A 23,541-nucleotide genomic window follows, 5' to 3' on the forward strand; every position below is an offset into this window, starting at 1 on the left:
TACTGATAGAGAGTGTCAGTTTGTGCCAATGCTGATTCTTTCTTCTAACATCATCATACATAAAATAAAAAGATAACTAAAGTCGCAAATTGCAATTAATACAACATAAAAGTACAGGAAGAGATGGATCAGGCTCTTACTTAAGATCTAACTTGAAATTTATCTGTGTTTTCCAGCTAAGCAATGTCCGGCAAATATGGTTTACCAAGAAAGTGCTTCTCCTTGTAAGAACTCTTGCTCCCATCTGGAGATACACAGCCTGTGTGAGGAGCATTACATGGATGGCTGCTTCTGTCCTGAGGGTAAGTCGGGAGAAGAAATGTATTGAATTCCTGCTATGGATAATAAAAAGGAGTGATTTACTAGGACTGTGCAAACATCATAAAACTGCACTGACTATACAAGGAAGTAAGCAGACACAATTCTAGCATTAATAGTAAAAATCTATATACGTTACCTCTGTAACAGTTTACTACTATGTAGTTTTAGGGGCCAACTTATTCCGCTGATTGATCTTTATGGAGTCTGAGTAGGGCCATCAACTGCTAACTCTACATCAGTGAAGAACGGTCCAATCACTCTAATCAGACTTTGATCAGACTTTGATCAGAGTGGCATCAGTTTTTCTCAGACATGGATAGAAAAAAAAGTTTCTCCACCTTCTCCATTCTGTCAGTCCATGAACACTCGATGTAAACCTTAATGGTGTTTTTTTTTTTTTTCAGAGACCCATAGACTTGCATTGCCGATTTTGGATCAAAACCAGACGTGTCTCCAATTTTTTTTCTGCGGACCACTTGGTTCAAGGAAAAAAATCGTATATGTGCACAGCCCCAAAGAATATCATAGGTATGAGTGCTATCCGTGAAAACCACAGATAGCACTCGTCTGAGAATATCGGAAGCATGCACGAGCTATATTTTTTGTATTTCCAAAAGTGTCCCAATCTTCACCTATCTGCAGTTCAGGTTTCAGTTTGTTCTTGGGACTGGAGAGTATTTTCTTGGTCGGCATGTTGTCATTTCGGTGTGTGAAGAGGGCTGGCTGACTGGCTCATTTCAATAACTAAAGCAGCCCCCTCTTAATTTTGGGCTAGCTTAAAGGGGTATTCTCATCTCCAGAATACTATCCCAATATGTAGCAGGTGTAATAATAATAATTTTAGCAAATACCTCCATTTAGAAATGTGATTCGCTAGGTCTCTTTACTCATGTGCAGGCATTGCAAGAACAAGTAAGAAGGGGAGTAATGCACTTTATTGTAAAATACAATCCAGAGCAATAAAATATTTTTTTATCTACCATTTTTAGGCACAGTACAGGATGATTACACCAATAAGGGCTGTGTACAAGTCAGTGAGTGTCACTGCAAGCATCGAGATACATTATATGCTCCTGGACAATCTATACAGAGTGACTGTGATGCATGGTAAGGACAGAAGTATGAGACATGGTCAGATGCTCTCTATGATTTACCTACCATAGTCTTTGTTTAAGACTTGCGTTCCTCTGGGAAAATTATGCCGTTACTTGCAATAGTCCTTTAATTAAACTCCCTGGCCAAAGTAGTGTCCGGTAGGCCCACGAGACCTTCCAGCTATATTGTGTCTCCAACCAATTTTAGACTTGGTTTCTTGAATAATAATATTTTCAAAATAATATAATTTTTAGCCAATGTGCTGCTGGAAGATGGAGTTGCACAGATCGTGCCTGCCCGGGAGTTTGCTCCATTGAAGGTGGAGCCCATTTCAACACTTTTGATGGAAAAGCCTTTACGTTTCATGGGAACTGTTACTATGTGCTATCTAAGGCAAGGAACTTAGAGTTATTTTAAATCTATCTATCTATCTATCTATCTATCTATCTATCTATCTATCTATCTATCTATCTATCTATCTATCTCAGCACACATTACTTGATTCCAATTGTAAAGTAGATATCAAGTCTTACAAAGGCTCCTGTTCACATGGGCCAATAAAATATATACCTTTGAAATGAGGTATTGAGTGCTGACCTCTTTTTTTAGATTTTTTAATGTTTCATAGGTTGTTGGGTTACAACGTGTGTGCTGGCACCATATGCACTTTGTTTGTTCTGCATCATTTTTCAACAGTCTATCTATCTATCTACCTTTGCCAATTTAATTGACTATTATGATTTATTTCCCATTACAGGAGTTTGCAAATGACTCACACGTCATATTAGGTGAGCTGACACCTTGCAGTTCCTCGGAGAGAGAGACCTGTCTTAAATCTGTTGTGCTCTTAGCTGACAACAAAAAGAATGTAAGTATGTAATATCAGAAGATGTTATTGGCTTTTTACAAATATGATAGAAAGAATAAGGAATCAAGACTGTGCTTAACTAACTCCGGACTGCCTATAGACGAAAAACCTCTGGGCAGTCTGCATTCTACTCTGCAGTAATGTTCCAAAACGCCAATGCATAGTAGAGCAGCAACACATGATTGTACAGCAGTGGGAAGCTGGCTTTCAGACACAGCCAGACTCCCCATAGAAAAGGTACAGATTATTGTTTCTGTCTTTGCGATATGTGTATGCAGTAATAGGAAGTACTGTCAGTGCTTCCTCCTCTGGACTCAGAAGTAATGTGATCCCGGGGTCTAAGGATGTAGCAGGAGCTGCTGGGTGCTAGAAGACCCAGGCAATTTTGCTAAGCAGCTAGCAGGTGGCATTTACACTGTACCAGCCCCAGTTACACTGAAAATCAGGTAAAAAACAAATGAAATATTGAAATGCCCCCCAAAGGTTATAGGTTACAGGTGTGCACAATATGTGAAATTTATGAAAAATAAACAAGTAAATAAAGAGCAAGAAAAAATAAATAAAATAAAACCGCTGCCAATCCATGAGGCTGTTACTAGCCCTGCCCCATTTTAAAAAAATGTGTCTGATATAGAAAAAAATTGTTATAGAAGGGGGACATATCTTTAAATTTACTTCAGTGGTCCTTTGTGGTCATTAGTGATGAGCGAGTGTACTCATTGCTCGGGTTTTCCAGAGCACGCTCGGGTGGTCTCAGAGTATTTATTAGTATTCGGAGATTTAGTTTTCATTGCCGCAGCTGAATGATTAACAGCTACTAGCCAGCCTGATTACATGTGTGGATTCCCTAGCAACCAGGCAACCCCCACATGTACTCAGCCTGGGTAGCAGCCGTAAATTATTCAGCTGCGGCAATGAAAACTAAATCTCCGAACACTAACAAATACTCGGAGACCACCCGAGCGTGCTCTGGAAAACCCGAGCAACGAGTATATTCGCTCATCACTAGTGGTCATCAATTTAAAAAAAACAAAATAGACAACTTATTTCCTTTATTTTTCCACTGATGTCACCCAATATTGCTTAAACAAGAAAGAATTACAATGACATAAAATAAAGTACTTTACATCATGAAAAAATGCAAGAATTATTTTAATATCTGAAATAATTTTTTTTTGTTTACACCTCTTTACACGGCATGTATGAAAAAAAATGTGCCTGGTCAGAAATGGGGGATATATGGCCTTGTCTAAAACTGGCTAAACAATGTGATAAACCAACTCATTTCATTTGATTCCTCTAGGTTGTGGTCTTAAAAGCAGATGGCACAGCGCTATTCAATGAGCTTAAAATAACCCTTCCTCATATCACAGGTAAAGATCACAGGTAGCAAAGCAATTAATAATATATCATTCCTGCCTTGGAAATAAAATATTTAGAATTAAAGGGGTTAACCGTGAGAGAGAATTGGGGGCATCTTAACCTCAAAGTCATAATAAGGATTTTTCTCTTTTCTCCACAGCCAGTTTTTCAATTCTGCAGCCAGTGGAAAACTATATAATTGTTCAAGCAAACAATGGCCTTCAGATGCAGATTCAGCTATTACCCACAATGCAGTTATACATCACCATGCAGAAAACTGCCAGGGGCCGACTGCAAGGTCAGTTAAACTATTGCTAATGCAAAACAATTTTTGCACCTACCAATTTACTGTTTCCTTTGGATCCTTTGTAAAATTATCTTGACATCTAAGACAATTGATCAATTTTGTAGCAATTGCAATCCCATGGAAATGAATGTCACACGTTGTATTCCTTTCTAGTATAAAGCTAAAACCAATATAACCAAGATTTATGTATGACCCTAGAAAATATCAACAATAAAATGAAGTGATACCTGCGTTAATTTCTCCTATGAAATAATATATGACGCTTTTCGCATGTCACCACATATCACATATCATGTAAAGCTTTGAAATGTTGACTTTACTAAAGATGAATCCATTCAGAAGCCCAATGTATGGTCATGTGAATACAACATTACAGTCATGGCATGAAGATCTCAGGTGGCAACTAGTCAACAAGCTTGCAGAAAAAATTACTAACAAAGTTCCTTCAGAATCTGAGCAGTTTCAGTCATTCAGATCTTTCCTTCAGCTCTCCAAAGTAGACCTGGTATGAGTGGTGACATTTTTTTCAATGGTCTTTGGCTCAGTCTCGAGCCATGGTAGCTTAATGTATTAATGATCTGTAGGAAGGTGGATCTTGTGCAACCCTGGATAGATCCACCAGGGTCTTCGCTGTTTTCTTGATATTATCAAGCCATCAAGATGCTTGTTCCCTCTAATCTACCAACCATAATGTCCTTCTCCAGTGATTGCTGTCTTCATATCATGTGTCCAAAATAGGCCAATAATAGCTTTATGGTCTTTGTTTTGTGTGTCATATTTGGCTTGATTTGTAGGCCTGGTATAAAATTGAAATATATCTCTTAATATTTGTACTGCTTTTTAGGCACATTATTTCAAATGGTCTTAACAATTCACTGTCTTATCTAGGTCTTTGTGGAGACTTTAATTCCAAGGAAGGAGATGACTTTAAAACATCTGGAGGTCTCGTGGAAGCCACAGCATCAGCCTTCGCCAACACTTGGAAGGCCGATGCCAGTTGTCACGATGCATCTGACTGGTTGGACGATCCTTGCAGCCTCAGCATTGAGAACAGTATGAATACATTTTGCTTTTTTCATTAAGATGATAAAGATTTATCTAAGATCAAATACAAGCAAAGTATTAAAGGCAAACCTATAAATTGGTCAAAAAAAACCAAAACTGTATGGTTAAAAAAGTCTGCTATACCTCCAGATCCACAGTATTTGGAACAGATTCTTTCCTCCATTTTATAATATAAAATTTTACCGCTATTCAGATACGGTACTTTAATCTCCTAACATCTTTATTTTTAAGAAAACTATGCGGACTTTTGGTGTTCTAAGTTGGAAAGTGATGAGTCTCCCTTTGCCAAGTGTCATTCCACAATAGACCCTACTGAATATGCAAAGGTTGGTTGTAATTCTGTGTGTTCAATCTCATGCTCATCTGTTTTGTTCTACACACTAATTTAATCTCATTTTTCATTCTCCAGAGGTGTCGTTATGACTCGTGTAACTGTAAGGATAGTGAGCACTGTATGTGTGCTGCTCTGTCCACCTATGCCAGAGCCTGTGCTGCTAAAGGGATTATTCTGTGGGGATGGAAGAATGGAATCTGTGGTAAGAACATCCTAATTGGCCAATTTTATAAAAAATTGGCTACAACCTAAACCTTCATCATTATTGAAAGGTGCAAATTAAGAAAAGATTTTAGCATTCTTACTTTCTTTTAGGCCATACAATCCGTTTTTTGTTATTTTTTTTCTTCTCTGTTTGGATCTATGTGGGGGTGGAGCCTTACAAAAGATAATGCCCATGAGGAACTGGAATTACATCATACAGAACTAAAGGCTTTGCTCATCACCCTCTCTATAGTATTATTCTGAGTTTAACAAGAGATTATTTTTTATGTATTTTTTTACAAAATAATTCAAGTATGCCTCATTCTGCAGTAAATGAAAAAGTACATTATTTATTTGCAATTATTTTTTTTTTTTAAATGTGTTGAAACCGTATTGCATAATGAAGTACATTGGTGTCGGGAAGAAAGAGATTGCGATAACATCTTGAGAAGTTTGAATATTTTTTTTTACATAATATCTACTTTTAAAACTGTAAGGCAAATACAATTTATTGTTTACAATTAGTGATGAGAGAACGTGCTTGGATACGATGTTACCCGAGCATGCTTGAGTGCTAAGCGAGTGACTCTGGCGTGCCCGAATAATATGCTCGCGTCCCTGTGGCTGCATGTCTCACGGCTGTTCGACAGCTGTAACACATGTAGGAATTGCCTAACAAACAGAAAATCTCTGCATGTGTTGCGGTTGTCAAAAAGCCGTGAGACATGCAGCTGCATATTATTCGAGAATGCCGAAGACTCTCGGGTAGCACACGAGCGTGCTCGGATAACATCGTATCAGCGCATGTTTGCTCATCACTATTTAAAATACAGAGACATAAAAAGTTTCCCCCCCTATGATTCTTTACAGACAAGGACATTATATCATGTGCGTCTTCTCAAGTTTATCTATATAACATGACCACATGTCAACCAACATGCCAATCCTTGGCAGAGGGAGAGAAGTCTTGTGCCAGTGTGTTCACGCCAATTGATGGCTGTGGGTGTCCAGAGGGAGAATACTTGAATGAGAAGGATCAATGTGTAGATATATCCCAGTGTTCCTGCTATTACCAAGGCACATATGTGGATCCATTAGACGTCATCCACAAGCACGATGAGCGTTGGTACGTGTTTCCAAAGAGCCTGAATTGTTCAGTGCAGTAAGTCATAGAACTGCAGCATTGGTAAGGATTAATTATGTTCTCCATTATTTTCTAAAACAGCTCCTGCCATAATGGGAAACTTCAATGCACCACCCATGTCGATGAAAGTAAGAATATGTTACAAATTTTCTTTATTTCCTAGAATAATATTTCATAGTTGTTTAATTATTGTGAGATCCTGATTTTGCATTAGCTTCCACAATTGCAGTCGCTTTTATCTATTCCAGTTATCCTTAAATAATCTGATTAAAATGCAATTACAACCAAATCGAAGAAACCAGCTGACAAAATTCAGTTTTTCTATTGCAATCCTATAGGGGAAGACACTGACAGACTGGATTCTCTGGAGGGCCCGATTCATTCTGTTGTTTTCCCCAGAATTCTGGAGTAAAACATTATAAAAAGTAGTCAAGTTTTTGAGCAATGAGAAGTTACGCAAAAATATTGTGACTTTTAACATTGTTATGCCAATCCCAGCCAACGGCGCCAAAATGGGAGGAGATGGGGCATGGCCAAGCCCACCTATCTAATTCATGAAAACGTACCCCTCTTCGGTAGTGTAAATTTCGGCAGAAATGTACTCCAGTCTGAATAGAGTGCATCTTTGGTGGAGACGCATGACATTTGTTAAAATGCGCCTAATTCATTAAGTGCCATACGAATCTTTAGGAGTTAGATGCATCTTACTCTTGCATGCCCCTCATTAAGACTGACATATACAATGAATTGGCCCCAGTTTTCCATTTATTTAAAAAAAAACAAATGGGCAATTCATTAAGACTTGCGTTATTCACACCGGTGTTAACGAAGGAATTTAGTTGAACAAGATGTCTTAAAGTCAGCAAGAGGCGCATGCTGCTTAATGAATTAAGCACTCTTACAAATGTCGAGTGCAAGGGCTGGTGCTCGTTTTTTGGGGTAACTTTTCATTAAATAGACAGGTGGGAGGAGCAGCAACTTAGTTGGCAAAAACATTGCCAATTTTTAAGCTTTTTTATGCTAGAATTTTGAGTAAACACCTTGATGAATCAATCATGTGCCTCTCACATGGTCAACAGGTCAAGGAGCCATGCGGATGGTCCATATAGCCACCCTTTTTTTTACAAAGTAAATTAGGATTACAGTGTAGGGTCATGAGAGGGACAGGTTCCAATACTGGGCCGATTTCACCGGAAGGCTATCCGTTTATATATAAGGGCTAGCTCTTCAGGAAAAAGATAGATACATGATTGCTGAAATAATCTGTTTCTCAGTTTATGACCTGGTCGTTATGGCCGTTATTGTGCTCTTGAATTCTCACTGTAAATTATATTTGTCTATCTGATAAAAATGAAATGTTAATTATTCACCAGTGAACATGATCACTAACATACCAGGTAATTCAGGTCCATCTTATACCGAGGAGGTTGGCACCACTCTTGTCAATGAGCTGTAACTGGCACTGTAGACTATGACCGTGCACTTGGGCTGCAAAGCCAAGGACATCTCATCATGGACAAAGGTGCCGCTGTTTTTGGAAGAAAGATTACCTGTTTTACTGTCTTGCAACCATTTTTAGTAATATATACATATATATTTATTTGCCTGTACTACATACTCATTATATGTCTCTTCACAGCTTGTCCTGAGGGCAAAGTCTACTTCAACTGCAACAATCAAACAGGTGTCTCCATACAAAGGAGCTGCAAGACTCTGGGGGTTGAATACGTAAGTTGAGTCTCTCTTATTATTATTATTATTAATAATATAATTATTATTAGTGGTATTTCAGTGTTAGTATTATTTTTACCACTATGATTCTTTATTTACTTTTTAATGTGTTCTTATTATTGTTTGTATTATTTAATTAGTATTAATACAAATAAATATTATGTAGGATTGAATTGTATATCCGGAATTGAATCGCTAGTTTTTCCTATATTATAGTTCCAGACAGAGTGCATCTCTGGATGTGTCTGCCCCAATGGACTTCTAGATGATGGAGCTGGAGGTTGTGTCCCTGAGGAAAGCTGTCCTTGTATCCATAATGAAGACATTTATCCCCATGGATCCCAGATTAGAGTGGACTGCAATACCTGGTAAAATGACAGATTATTAGATAAAGTTATATAATGAAAAGCTAAAGATAAAACCTTCAGTAGTCTTTGGTTGCTCAATATAGACGAGCCTAACAGTTTGATAAAATTCTTCACCTCCTCTCAAGAGTCAGACATTAACGGGGAAGATTCCGCTTTTGTTTTTCTATGTCACATTATTTTCTCCAGCTGATCCCATGGGGATTAGTAATTTGTGGCTTTTTCTGGTAACTTCAAAAGGGTTCAGAATTTGAATATAAATCTACCCTTAAATAAGCACTTCCATCCCCTTAATATATTGAAACATTATATTATATAGCACTGTGTACTTACAGTTGCTTATTTTGCCTTTCTACCCAAATTATTCTTTCTCTTTTAGGTCTATGATATTACGTGATTAAAAACTGACTAGCTGAATCCTTCTAAGCTCTGTGTAGAAACAGGAAGTGTCTTTTCCCTGCATGAGTCATCATTAGAACTACTATTCTACATCACTGTAATGTCCTTGATGTGAGGAGCAGAGCAACTGGGTCAGAAGTTGAAGGGGGAGTGGAGCTGCTTTGCTGTGATGAAGAATTGTAGTTCTATTGATGACTCATGCAGGGAAAAGAGACATGGAGCTTAGAAAGATGCAGCTAGTCTGTTTCTAATCACGAGATGTCATTGACCTAATGGAAAAGAGGAGAATTAATTGGATACGGTAAAATGAGCAGTTGTAAGTACACAGTGCTATATAATATGATGACTGTAATATATTAAGAGGATACAAGTTTTCATGGAAGTGCTTCTTTAATGGTAGACACTATCCATCTTTACATTCTTCACATAATTTTTAATGTTATAAAAACATTCAGAAATTAAAAAGTGGCAGTAAGGACTAGAATAGAAAGGGAGGAAATACACAAGATCTGGAAGAGGATAGATGACGTAAAGCTGGATAGACCCTTCAATGATTACATTATGACATGTCAGTAATGAAAGGTTGCATTTTTGCTAGAAGTTTTAACTTGTAACACTTGGAGCTAAATGGGTTCCCATCGATCATGTTCCTATAACTACCTACACAAAACAAGAAATAATTTTTGCAAACCCTTTTCTACTATTTCTTAATAATACATTTGCCTTTTAGAGTCTGTAGATCTTTCCCAATTCCTTTTTGCTACCACTGCAAAACCAGACAATTGTTAGCAGACTGCGGTGATGATCATTTCATCATTTTTTGCAGAACCCCTTGCATTCCCTTTATGTACACTCCCCTATAACAGCTAGAAAGTCGCATTCCCTTGCAGGTGTAAATATATTTGTCAGTGAAAACCGCACTTATGAGTGGTCGAACTTCCATTTTAATGCAAAATTTGCAGCAGGGTCCTTTACCTACCATGTAGGGAAGATAATGGTATCAATGTATGATCAGTTGAGATTGTTCCGCTGGGATCAGTTTTGCTGCTATATGCTGCCCCCCAAAAATCCTATGAGCCTTATCATTTGGGCACATTCTGTATTTTATTTGACAAGGGGGAGTGGCCAATTAGGAAAGCGTTTGGTTTCATGCAAAAGATGGCTTGAGATACAAAGTTGTGCATTAAAATTTGTGCCAAAATTTTGGTGCAAATTTTTTAATATAAAGTGTCCCCTCTAAGCCAAAACCAAAAAAGTCAATAAGAGATTGACCGCCTCTCTGTTGCATTGAATGAACAGCCATTCATGTGCAGGGTCTATCTGGAAGTACCTTACCTTGGTTGATTGCCAAGAGTTGGAAAATCCAAATTCATGACTGCGCCTGCGTGTGTAGAAAAATTAATGAAGATTCTTCATGGAAAAATATTAAATCTAGTAGGAAAGTCAGATCTTCTAATCCGATGTTTTCACTTTTATAGCTCGTGTAGTAGAGGAAGATGGACGTGTACCAATGCTGTATGTTATGGAACATGCACAATCTATGGAAACGGTCATTATGTCACATTTGATGAAAAATTTTACGACTTTGATGGAAATTGTGAATTTGTGGCGGCCCAGGTAAGGAATTGTAATGTAACTATAAATAACGACTCTGTAGTGTTTGCTCCTGTCGCTTTAGTATTTGTTCAGCTATTATTATGTGCTATGTTATTATACTGTAACATTCTCAGGTTTGTCACTCACTAATAGAATATAAGGCGTTTGTGATATTCCAAATTCCTGCACTTAACCCTACAATGGAGAACCCTGCGAGCTGAAGGTGGGGTTGTATTTAGTATGGCTTTAGAGGAGGTGAAAGATTATTATTTTTTCCTTCTTAACTTTTTAAGTAAATATCCTCCTGGAAATGAAAGCCTGTATTAGCTTCTTTCAAAATATGTACATATTATGGCTGTAGATACCATTGATGTCTAACAATAGCTCAGAACTAAGTGCAATAATGTATATTGGTCAAGTGAAAAATGAACTGCGTGGTGGAGGCATGAAAAGATTCATGTGATTAATGGGTTAATCACTCAAATAAAATAAAGAAAAATGTAACTTTCTAACAGAACACATTGAGGCAGACCATCTAAAAGTGTTAATTTTTTACGCTATGTAAACTTAGACTACATAAAATGGGATCATTTATAAAAGTGGTGCTGATGAATGGTAAATTGTACTCATTGTTAGGGCTCGTTTAGATGACTGTAATAATTGGATGGGTGCTAGCCATCATGTTGATGGATAGCACTCGTCATCGTGTTATTCTATAGGGCCATGGGCAAAGACAATTTGGATTTCCACAGGCTGACAGAAACACTTTTTTCTCCATCTTCTCCTCATACGAGAGAATAGGATCACACGGTGATCAAGCTTTGAGAGTGTATTAGCATAACTCGACCGATTTTCTCAGATGTGACCCTAGACTTAGACTATCTAGTTTCATTTTACACCACTATTAGTTGACTTTGTATCAAAAATTTGCTCCCAAAATTTTGACACATATTTTAGTTCAACTCTATCTCCTAAGCCAACTTTTGCATTAATCCATACCATTTCCCACTAGGCCACTCCCCCTTGGCAAGTAAAGTGCAGAAGGTGTGAAAAACCATAATAAACATGATTCAAGGCACATAGGATAGTTTTTCAGCACCAAAATTCAGTATTCTTTCAAAATAGGTTATACAAGGGAAAAAGGATCTCTCCCAAGGGTCGTGTAAAATGCTGACTACACAATAAGTATGTAATATGGGGTCTATCACTGTATAAATATTTGTTTAGAATTGACACATGCAAAGTGCTTTCCATCACATGAGTACAAAACTGAATAAAGTAACTCATGTAATTGCAGGATTATTGTGGCGCTCATAATTCTTTGGGCAACTTTAGCGTAATCACCGAAAATATCCCATGTGGCACAACCGGTGTTACCTGTTCAAAGTCTATAAAGGTCTTCCTTGGGGTATGTATGTTGTAACCTGATCATTTGGGTTGTTGTTTTTTTAAACATTCAATTATTATTATGAAGCAATCACTATATTATTCTTTTTTTAATTTAATTTATGCAGATATTGTACTTAGTTTTTTTTAATGTTACATATATTATAATATTATAGCTGACATATATACAGTATATGATATTTATATTAAACATTCATCATGACTAATATTCATATCAATATAATAAAAATACAATATTACATTATATAGAGCCAATGAAGAAAATAAAAAACAAACAAAAATAAAAACATCATTTTCTCATCACCTATAAATTAAAGTATCCAATTTAATACTCCTGGTCCCTATGGTTTTGCCTTGTTTTCTGACTTGGTTGTCCTACTGGATTTTCAGCTAAGGGTCACTTATAATATTGTGAATTACAACAGCAAAAATAGTATAAATAGGGACAATAATATAGAAGTTTCAACTGTGCCCCTACTTATGAGAAATCCATAAAGACCCCAAAATTACAGTCTTACATGTGGGAGATGAATGACTTTAGGCTAACTGATCCAATCTAGGTCATAATACTATATAAATGGAAACTTGAATTTAGTATTGTCTATAGCTCTTATACGTCATTATATAGTTACACCATTCTACGTTTAGGTGGTGGGTCCAGGTTAGTTTATGGAAACACATATCACAAAGACAGTCTGTGCCAAAGTTATAGACACTCATGGGATGGGAATTTTAGAGCATTGAAACTGACCAGTTCTTTAATGGCTCAAGAGGTTCTAAGGGGGTAACTTTCTCCTTGTGGAGAGTGCCAAGCTGGCGTAAGGAAACTTATAGGCCATACACTGCTCCTCAGACCCCAATTCATAAACCTCTCGCTTAGCCATATCAGATATATTACTTTGCACTGATAAAGAACACGTGTCTGCAAAAAGAGTGTATGGTTTGTTTTTTTATCCTAAATAATGTGACAATGCTCGTTATAGAGTTGATATTGACTTTTAGGATTGATACCGCAATGGATGGCACTAGACTTCTAGTCCTTTTCCCCTCTTTATTAGCTTTGTAGCACTGGAAAACACTGTAGAAAACCAGATGATACTTCCACCAACCTCAGTTGTTGGTTTCTAGCAAAGCTGCCATGTGTTTCTGATCCTGAACAACATAAAATTCTAAAATGCAATTACCTATGTACAACCATGAAGTAAAGTGTGCCACTCTGGTTATATTTTGTTACCTTGCAGACCACCGTACTGAAGTTAGCAGACAAGCAGATAGAGGAAACAGTTGGTGAAGGTGCAAAGTCTGTGAAATACCTAACCCGCGAAGTGGGCATTTACCTGGTGATTGAAGCAAGCAATGGAATTCTTCTAATTTGGGACAGAAAAACCACTATTTTCATCAAGGTGTCTCCAGCATACAAGGTAGGAAGATAATATTCCTTATACCTTTCTTCTAGCTACTCATCGATTTTCCCCTCTGCAAATCCCTTCAATGGCTCCCAATTCCCCAACATATCCAGTTAAAACTACTAACATAAACCCACAAAGTCGCCTGTAATCTTTATGCTCCGCATATCTCTGAACTAATCTATCGATATCTTCCAACATGTAACCTCTGGGCTCTAAAGACCTCATTTTCTACTCCACACTCATATATACGTTCCTCACCTAATCACCTCCAAGATTTCTCAGTATCTCTCATCCTCTGGAATTTACACATCAAATTTTTGCACATTAAAGTAGAGATATGTCTGAATTTGGTCTGATTCCTACCTCATACATTTCTATGACTGATTCTGCTATGTGAACGGACAAAATCTGTATGCTGTCCATTAAAAAGATGAATGTGGGAATTCTGACAAACTAAACAAATATATTTACAGATTTTAAGTTAATGATCTATTACTCAACTGATAAATCCACTTGATGCTCCAGCGCCTCCACTGTGGAACTATCTACTAGTCTCTGTCTACTCATCTAGGCTGGTTATGTGCCACCTAGGCTGGCTATGTGCCGTCTCACCATATACCATCTGCAGCCAATCACTTGCTTTATAGGTCTCTCGTTGTAGATCTCAAAATCACTGCTGAGGCCAATGATTGGCTGCAGCTGTCAAGTAGGGAGGTGGAACATGAGCGCTGCAGAGAAGGAAACAGACACCAGAGATGAGCATCGAGGCAGCGGATTGATAGTTGAATCAACTAGTAATGTGTTTTTTAAATTTTATGCCATTGCGCAGTATTGTGATCCCTGAAAACCCCTTTGAAAATGAGTCATCTCATCACAGAATTTTACAATTTGCTAAAGAAAAATAAATAGTGCCCATGGTAGATATCCAACATTCAAGAAAAAATGCATGGTAAAGGACGGATGGTAGCTGACCATACATGTTTGTTTGTACAAACCACACTGATAAGTAGGACTTAAAATAAAGCAAGAAACATACATTTATGATAATTAAAGTTATTTTTGCTTTTTTCTTTTTGTTCTAGGGAAAACTTTGTGGTTTATGTGGAAACTTTGATGACAATGCACAAAATGACTTTAAAACCAGTCATATGTTACTTGTCAATGACGTGTTGGAATTTGGAAACAGCTGGAAAGTTGATGCCTCCTGTCCCGATGCTTCAGACGTAGTCAATCCCTGTAGTAAAAATCCACATCGCCAATCCTGGGCAGAAAAACAGTGCGGACTTATCAAAAGCCAAGTTTTCAAAGTCTGCCATAGCAAGGTATGGAGATGAGACTAGTGTATGTCATGTAGGTACCAAGTGTAGGTACCAAGGTTTTCTTCTGTAGTAATGCAGTGACTCAAGATCAGTGCTTCTCAAAAGTATTAGGCCACTGTCACTTGTAATGCATCACAAATTTTTGGGTGAGGCAGAGGATGACTCAAGTCTAGGAGGGTCAGTAGAAGAGACTCGCCCTTCAAGAACCTGGCTCTTCTGTCCTGGCCAACATTACCTAAGAAGACAATCTCCAATACAGACTAGTACAAAAACAGTAAGTTAAGTATCTTCTCAAGAGGCAGGAACATGAAGACAAGAGACTCTGTGACTGGTCCTGGGAAGACATTGGCACTGTGCAAGCGTAGAAACAGACAAAAGAACGTCCCTGTGCAAGAACAATATATAGACCCTTTACAGTCCACTAGCTCATCAAATAATGCCCAATCCCTCATGCTTTGGAGCCGGAAGTGGCCCCCTTTACCTCTTGGTCCCCTTTGTGACTGCATAATTGCACCAACGGCTTGTGCGCTCTGGCCGCTGTGACTATCTCTGATGATATACCTCATATTCTACTTTTGAATCCCTCAAAGTGAAAATATTTGCGAGTTATTTTGAAAATGATTTTGAAAATGTATAATTGACTGCGTGAACTTTTTTTAGGTTGATCCAAAACCATTTTACGAGGCTTGTGTACTTGATGCCTGCTCATGTGATACTGGTGGAGACTGTGAATGTTTCTGTACTGCAGTCGCTGCGTATGCTCAGGAGTGTACCAAAGCCGAAGCCTGCGTCTACTGGAGGACACCAGACATATGCCGTGAGTAAATCTTTATCTACTATTACTTTGGGCGCACAATTTTTCACTAGTCTGAGGGTGCCGGAGGAATGTTAGCAACTGTCCACCGTGCTGTCCATTTAAACAGCTACAAAATTTGTCAATACACATAACAAAAAAATTTACTGGAAATTTTTTTCATTTTATTTCAGCCATATTTTGTGACTACTACAACCCTACGGATGAATGTGAGTGGCATTATCACCCATGTGGCAATCACAGCATTCAAACCTGCCGCTCCATTAACAACGTCTACACTAATGTCACCATTACTTACCTGGAAGGTAAGCATTGTACGATATTAAATGTAAGCTTTACTAATAATATTTAGGTGGTAGGTCTATGTTCTTTATAGTTATGTTTAAAATATTAAGGAGATATATCAATTCAAGCAAATTCCATTTTGTCCTGGTAATATGATGGACAACCAGGTGCTTGACTCGTTGGACCAGAAAACTTTGATAACTCTACTTTCACTGCCACGTATCATACATCTGTGTCACCATTACTTGTCCAGAACCAATTTGTATCCACTGGAAGTAATTAACAAAGATTTCTGTTCAATGGCTTCAAGCAGAGTACTTTAAGGCTATGAAAATAGGATAAATGGGATAAAGTGCAGATACAGTAATTAAACGGAACTGTCAGATGCAGACTTAACATTTATTAAAAGAGTAGTTGACCAGAGTGAAAAAGAACCTAGAACTCTTATCTATGCTTCAACGTTTTCGACTCCTTGAGAAAGCTTAAGGCGAAACGTACTTCGGAGTTCTGGGCTCCCTCTAACTCAACTCAACTATTCTTTTGATATTGATGTCAATGATAATACTCTGTTAATATGGAGTATTTTTCACAATGTATTTTATACTCATAAATATGATACATTTTTCTATTATTTTCCTCCCCTTTTTTATTAGTGCTTTTTATGTCATTTTTTGTAAGCTCTTGATGAATTAAACTATAGTATATATTTTTTATAACAGACTATGTATTTTCTGTAGGTTTTTGTACTTCAATAGCCACTCACCCCCTATGTGATTGATTGTGTTAGTTTGTTGTAGGTGTTTGTATCTGAACCCACTATGTAATTGGTATTTTTAGGTTGTTACCCTACTTGCCCAGAGGACCGGCCCGTATTTGATGAGTCAAATAGAATATGTGTAACCAAGGAGGAATGTGGTTGTTATATTAACAATACTCACTATGAGATTGGTGGTGAAGTGCCACCTACTGAAACATGTACCACTTGGTAAGAAATACTATTTCCTACAAGTAAACGAGACTTTACCTACTAAAAGGACAAACTAGTGATACATCTGGTTCTTCTGTTTATCATTATGATTGTCACTTTATGGCAGTGCTAGTATTCAGTAATGAGCTACAATATTCAAATACAGTCTATAATTATTATTACCTTCTATCAGCTAGAAGGTAATCAAAGGGAAGCAGTTGCTAGATTTATAATGTCCCAACTACATGCACAATAAATTAGATTTTATCTGGTATGGTTTTCTATGAAATGCTCTGGGATTTAAGAATATACATAGTGTGAAATAGTTGGGCAGTATAGGAAGAGACTTGACTAGTTCAATATGGCACCAAACTGACTTTTCCCCACCCAGCTACGGTTAATTGACAGGTCTCTCCCATGTATGTACATTACATAGAAAAGCACATGAAGAGAAAATAAGTGCAGTATAGAAGCTGTGCTGGTATATTAGCTAATCTTGCATCCAGCCTATATTACTGGGAGAGACACTCCTACAAGAGAAAAATAAATACTTGAATCAGGCTGAAAATTGCATATCCGGAGGTCTTAAAATAATGAAAGAATGAAGATTGGAGAGTGAAACTGCTTTTGTATTAACTAGAGTTAAATGGAACCTGTCATGAAAATAAATTCTATTAAAGAGGTTGTCCACTACTTGGACAACTACTTCTTGATCAAAATGTTTGACCCCTATAAAATAAAAAGCCTAAACTCACCTCCAGTGCTAGAACCGTTCTCGCGGTGTCAGCACTCGCTCTCCCCGGGGCACTCATGCGGTGTTGTGACACGTGGTGCCGGCGCCCAATCAGCATTGGCATCAGTCTTCCCCAAATCAAACATGAAGAGGAAGTCAGGACTTCTGCTGATCTATGACTTCCTCCTTATGTTCAATTTGTCCAAAGGTGGAGACACTGACACCGGCACTGATTGAGCACTGGCGTTACATGTTACAACAACAGCACAGGAGCCCTAGGAGAACAAGTGCTGACACCATGACAAGGACGCCAGCATGGGAGGTTAGAATAAGCTTTATTATTTTATTGGGGTCAAGTGAGGGGTATGACAAGAAGCTGTCCAAATAGTGGACAACTTCTTTAACCTGCAGATATAGGGTTAATCTATAGGTTAATTGCATTCTAAAGCTTCCCTGCATCTGCACATAGAGCCTCATTACCGGTAAGAGATTAACTTTATTTTTCCCTGAAGCCTCGGGCTTTCAGTTATTGAGGGGCGGCCGGTGCGGGCTCAGTCACCACTTTGTGTATAAAGAGTGGCGACTATAGCTGCGCCCCCAGGCACTGACTAACAGCTCACACATCATTAGAGCTTCAGAACACTGTTAACTTGCAGATTAACTTCATATCTAAAGGTTAACAGTGTATAAAGGGAATCTGTCATGTAAAGAAAACACTAGCATTTCTCATTTGGTGTCCATAGTCTTTAAACAAATTAACATGTTTAACAGATGTAATTATTATATAGCAGACGTTCCGGTGCATGAACAATACAACATTATCATGGAGTATTTGTCCTTTATAAAGCCTGCAAGAGACATCATTGCGCTAATACATTTGTTTTCTGTTTCAGCATCTGTACCTCGGATGCAAAGGTGAACTGCAGCTACAATCAATCAGGTAGACGGAGTACTGACATTATAAATGTTGTAGCATGTTTGTACATACTTGGATTTTATGAGGAGCTGTTGAATTTCTGTAGTTCAAGGTTCTGTAGTTCAGTTTCACAGATGCTTTGTGATTGATAAGCAATTTTTGGTAATTAGTGATGAGCGAATGCGCTCAGATAAGGTGTTCTCTGAACATGCTCAGGCGCTAACCTAGTGTCTTCGGTGTGCTCGAATAATATGTTCAAGACCCCGCAGCTGCATGTCTTGAAGCTGTTAGACAGCTGCAACACATATAGGGATTGCCTAACAAACAGGAAATCCCTCCATGTTTTGCGGCTGTCTAACAGCCGCCAGACATGCAGCCGTGGGGTCTTGAACACATTATTCGAGCATGCCAAAAACAATCGGTTAGCACCTGAGCATGTTCAGAGAACACCTTATCTGAGCAGGTTCACTCATCACTATTGGTAATGAAATGTCAGGTCAACAATCAGACAAGATCTAAAGCCGGCCATGCGCATGATTGGCTAGAACGTAGCCAGTTAGAAATCCTTTATTCGTAAAAGTGATCCAGCCAGATTAATCTACCGAATCAGGAAGACAGTTTAAAATAAAAAATAAAACAGAGGCATGCAATATTCAGCCTATTATACCAGCAGAATCTGGTGAAAAAAATCCTAAGCTGATGAAAATAATTCATTTCTGCAGACTTTTATCTTATGTTTATGGGCACCTTTAAGGGACGATCCTGATGAAGAATTTTATTCCATGAGGCATATGATGTTAGGTATCAGTGGTGATAGAAGAGTTATGTAAAGGAGGATTATGATTATTGGTATACACATGTGGCCTTATTATGACAGTACCATGAGATTGCCCTTATGAAGAACTTGATCCTTAGCAGTGCCATGATAGCCAACAGATAGTCTGTAAAGTGCCTGCTATACACATTGGTGCCCTCCAACGTATCAATGGGTTATGTGGTTATGTATAGCCCTACAGAAATAGAAGTGAGTGTAGTGGTGTAATTTGTGGTGGTAGTCGATGACCAGGAATGGGTATTGGGCATATTCCTGAGGATCTAGAGCATGAGATCACAGCCAATATTATATTTGGCTATTCACTGACTACTGCTAATTATTAAATTTCTGTGCATCAATAGACAGTGATGTCTGCCATGTAATACCATTATGATTCTATATGCGGTAAACAGCTTTTAGTAGTTTAATTTCTCCTCCTTGGTTCCAGCATGTTTCTGTATCATCAACGGAACAAGATACGAAGAAGGTGAAATCATATCCAAAGAAGAGCAATCTGGAATTTGCATTGAGATAAGATGTGAAAATGGGACAGAAAAGGTATATTTCGAAGTCTGCCCTACTTCAGTACCCACCACTACATCAACCACTACCATTTCTACTACTCCTTTTGTATCCACCACAACAGGTAATAATAACTCATTGTCTATTCTTCTCCGGTATGTCAGTACTACATCTCCGTAACTGTTGAGACCAAGCAGAAAATTTGCTAAAACCGGTTTAGATCTTCTAAAAAAAATTGGAAATTGTTGTCTAAGGCTCTGTTCACATGTCCATTAGTTTTCCATTTGTAATTGATCAAATACTTCAATACAAAAACAACAAAATAGATCTGTAACATAATTATCAAGAGGGGATACAAAATGGAAAACAAAGTTTCCGTTTTTGAGCGGATTCGTTGAAAAATGGACACTGTAGTTTCCGGTTTGCATTAGGTTCTGGCCCATTTGTAACAGATCCGGCTTGACTGGTATAGTTCTACTGTTTAAGGTAAGTACATTACTAGCAAATCGGATCCGTTAATCAATGGTATAAAGGACGGCCATTGGTTATGATCAATTTCCCCTGGACTTCATTGTTAAAACTGGATCAGTTTCCCAACCATTCTTTTGGCTGGTCAAAAAGGTGTGTAGACTACATTTTCAGTTTCAGACATAAAATTAATATCAAAAGTAAAGGAGGCACAACAGAAAACATTTGTGATGCTTACGTTCCCAATAAGGAGAATAGGGTCTGGTCCTAGAACTTTCATATTTCTGTTTTGTCCCAAAATGGATCCAAAAACAGAAATGACTACAGGATATGTGAACATAGTCTTAATAGTTTTCTGCAGAGGTTTTTCACAACATATCAATAAATGTCTTATGGTTTATAACTAATATGTAATATAATACTTTGAAGGATAAGGGTTTCTTGCTGGCTTGAAATTTCTAGTTTTCACTAACATTTTTAAAGAGAAGATAAGAACAATATTTCTTTTTTCCTTTCTTTCTTTTTTTCAGTCATCACCACAACTCCATTGACATCAACACCACCTCCATCTTCAAGTAAGCAGTTGCTACTAATGTAATTTATAATTACATATGAAGTATTGCATGTTTTTAAACTAAATTAGATACTTAGTAAACATAGTTTTCTATAAACTTCTACAGTCAAACAAATCTGTAAGCACCTTGGACCCTCCAATGTCATTCCAGCCACTCTGGTGCAGCCATGCAATTAGCTATGACTGGTACTGGCCCAAAGACTGAAGCTACTTCATGCTCCTGATTATAGGTGTCCAGGGAATGGAATATCCCAACACATAGGTGGTCCTGTAGGAGTCAGAGTGGAATTTTTTCACGGTGCAGTAAATTGGCTTAAGCCACTTCAGTGTTTGCTCCCTTCCTCTAGATAAATTAGGTTAAGTAATTATAAAAGGTTGAACTTGAAGATCTTATATGTTTTTTTCAAGCTACTAACAAAGGACCTTGTTGTTCCCTTTTCCTTATGAGGTTAAAAACAACATTTTGGCAAAATAGCATATGTCCATTTATATATAATTTTCTTTAAATATTTACTACATTGCTTCAATATTTTGTGCAACTCGCATGTTCTTTCTTATAGCTTGTGTTTATGAAAAAGTGTGCCAATGGACCGAATGGTATGATGTGAGCAAGCCAGGAACTGATCTGGGAAGTGGTGATTATGAAACATATGATGAGATAAGAAAGCATCATGAATTCTGTCAAGTCCCAGAGCAGATTCAATGCAGAGCGGTAAATGCTCCTGACGTCAGCTTGGAGGAGTTGAAACAAGTTGTATATTGCAATGTATCCTATGGACTCGTCTGCCGGAATAGTGACCAAAACAGTGAAACCAGTCTTTGGTCACACTGCTACAACTATGAGATAAGAGTGGATTGTTGCGATTATGAGTGTGCTCAACCCACAACAACTACACCAACTACAACTACCACATCTACTACCACAACAACAACTCCTCCAACAACAACCCCACTGACGACAACTCCTTCAACAACAACCCCATCAACGACAACTCCTCCAACAACAACCCCACCGACGACAACTCCACCAGCAACAACTCCACCAACAACAACTCCACCAACAACAACAACAACTCCACCAACAACTACACCTTCAACAGTCACTATTCCAGTAGAAACAACTACAGGTAAGAAATATAATTCAATGTTAACATAATAAATAGATGACAAAGCATTTACTGAAATTTAAATGGTTATGGATTCTAAAGGAATTATCTTTCACATTTAGCATATAAAAATGACAAGATGAAACGAGGAGTAATGCAGAAACGGGAAAAGTGGTTAATAGTGATGAGCGAATATACTCGTTACTCGAGATTCCCCAAGCACGCTTGGGGGTCCTCCAAGTATTTTTTAGTGCTTGGAAATTTAGTTTTTATTGCCGCAGCTGAATGATTTACATCTGTTAGCCAGCATAAGTACATGTGGGGATTCCCTAGCAACCAGGCAACCCCCACATGCACTTATGCTGGGTAATAGCTGTAAATCATTCAGCTGCGGCAATAAAAACTAAATTTCCAAGCACTAAAAAATACTCGGAGGACACCCGAGCATGCTCGGGAAATCTCGAGTAGCGAGTATATTCGCTCATCACTAGTGGTGAATTAGGAGTTTCATTTGTCAAATTGTAATCCATCCCTGACATCTTACTGGCTCCTTTTACTCAACCCAGGGTGCCAAACATCAGTGATGGACTGGGGCTTCAGGGGACCACCTGTAACATTGATAAGGGGGAGCTCACTGTTTACCTACATGTAATATCACTTTACCTTCATTTATATACTCCATAGTGTATATAGTAAACTGGGACATTGTTAAATGAATTATGAGATGATGTTTTTGTCTATAAATTATGCAAGAAGTGTATTAAGTCAAGCACTGTTCATGTGGGAAGCCCAATCCTACGGAGAGGCCCATCGGTGAATTCTCCTGTTCTCCTATGAAAAGACTTTTAAACAACAACCAATCAGTAAATATTTACTGATCACCTGTCGTTTAGTACTGCCAATCTGTGTGTGTAAATAGAAGCTTAGTCATGGGCTTTAGGCTACTTTCACACTAGCGTCGTTTTGTATACGTCGCAATGCGTCGTTTAGGAGAAAAAATGCATCCTGCAAAGTTGTCTGCAGGATGCGTTTTTTCCCCATAGACTTACATTAGCGACGCATTGTGACGTATGGCCACATGTCACAACCATCGTGCGACAGTTGCGTCGTGTTTTGGCGGACCGTCGGCCCCAAAAAAGTTACATGTAATGTTTTTTTGTTCGTCGAGTCCGCCATTTTCGAAACTCTGCCCCCTCCTCCCCGGACCTTACAATGGGGCAGCGGAAGCATCGTAAGACTGCTTCCGCTGCCCACATCGGGCATTTCTTTAACAACGCGCGTCGGCACGTCGGGCCGACGCATAGCGACGGCCCTGTGCCGACGCTAGTGTGAAAGCAGCGCCATGCAGCGCCACATGCAGCGCCAGCAGTGCCATGCATCAAGTTTATAACTACTACTATCTTTTCTATTCCAGCT

At 38.2% G+C, this 23,541-nt stretch overlaps 1 protein-coding gene across 2 annotated transcripts in view; it reads left to right on the forward strand.

The window, feature by feature from the left end:
* The window catches only part of LOC143806863 (mucin-2-like), a 101,024-nt gene that overhangs the window by 15,632 nt on the left and 61,851 nt on the right, over positions 1-23,541 (forward strand). For both annotated transcript variants that reach the window (XM_077287844.1, XM_077287845.1), the window contains exons 7-30: positions 177-302; positions 1,311-1,428; positions 1,671-1,809; positions 2,174-2,284; positions 3,588-3,657; positions 3,807-3,944; positions 4,842-5,006; positions 5,250-5,344; positions 5,428-5,554; positions 6,427-6,682; positions 6,782-6,828; positions 8,340-8,428; positions 8,648-8,799; positions 10,674-10,812; positions 12,089-12,199; positions 13,440-13,619; positions 14,690-14,929; positions 15,587-15,743; positions 15,914-16,045; positions 16,863-17,010; positions 18,619-18,665; positions 19,904-20,101; positions 20,976-21,020; positions 21,580-22,146. In XM_077287844.1, the coding sequence (XP_077143959.1) occupies positions 177-302; positions 1,311-1,428; positions 1,671-1,809; positions 2,174-2,284; positions 3,588-3,657; positions 3,807-3,944; positions 4,842-5,006; positions 5,250-5,344; positions 5,428-5,554; positions 6,427-6,682; positions 6,782-6,828; positions 8,340-8,428; positions 8,648-8,799; positions 10,674-10,812; positions 12,089-12,199; positions 13,440-13,619; positions 14,690-14,929; positions 15,587-15,743; positions 15,914-16,045; positions 16,863-17,010; positions 18,619-18,665; positions 19,904-20,101; positions 20,976-21,020; positions 21,580-22,146 (3,597 nt within the window). The remainder of the gene's footprint in view (positions 1-176; positions 303-1,310; positions 1,429-1,670; positions 1,810-2,173; positions 2,285-3,587; positions 3,658-3,806; positions 3,945-4,841; positions 5,007-5,249; positions 5,345-5,427; positions 5,555-6,426; positions 6,683-6,781; positions 6,829-8,339; positions 8,429-8,647; positions 8,800-10,673; positions 10,813-12,088; positions 12,200-13,439; positions 13,620-14,689; positions 14,930-15,586; positions 15,744-15,913; positions 16,046-16,862; positions 17,011-18,618; positions 18,666-19,903; positions 20,102-20,975; positions 21,021-21,579; positions 22,147-23,541) is intronic.

Source organism: Ranitomeya variabilis, chromosome 2 (assembly GCF_051348905.1).
Source record: "Ranitomeya variabilis isolate aRanVar5 chromosome 2, aRanVar5.hap1, whole genome shotgun sequence".
Lineage (NCBI taxonomy): Eukaryota > Metazoa > Chordata > Amphibia > Anura > Dendrobatidae > Ranitomeya > Ranitomeya variabilis.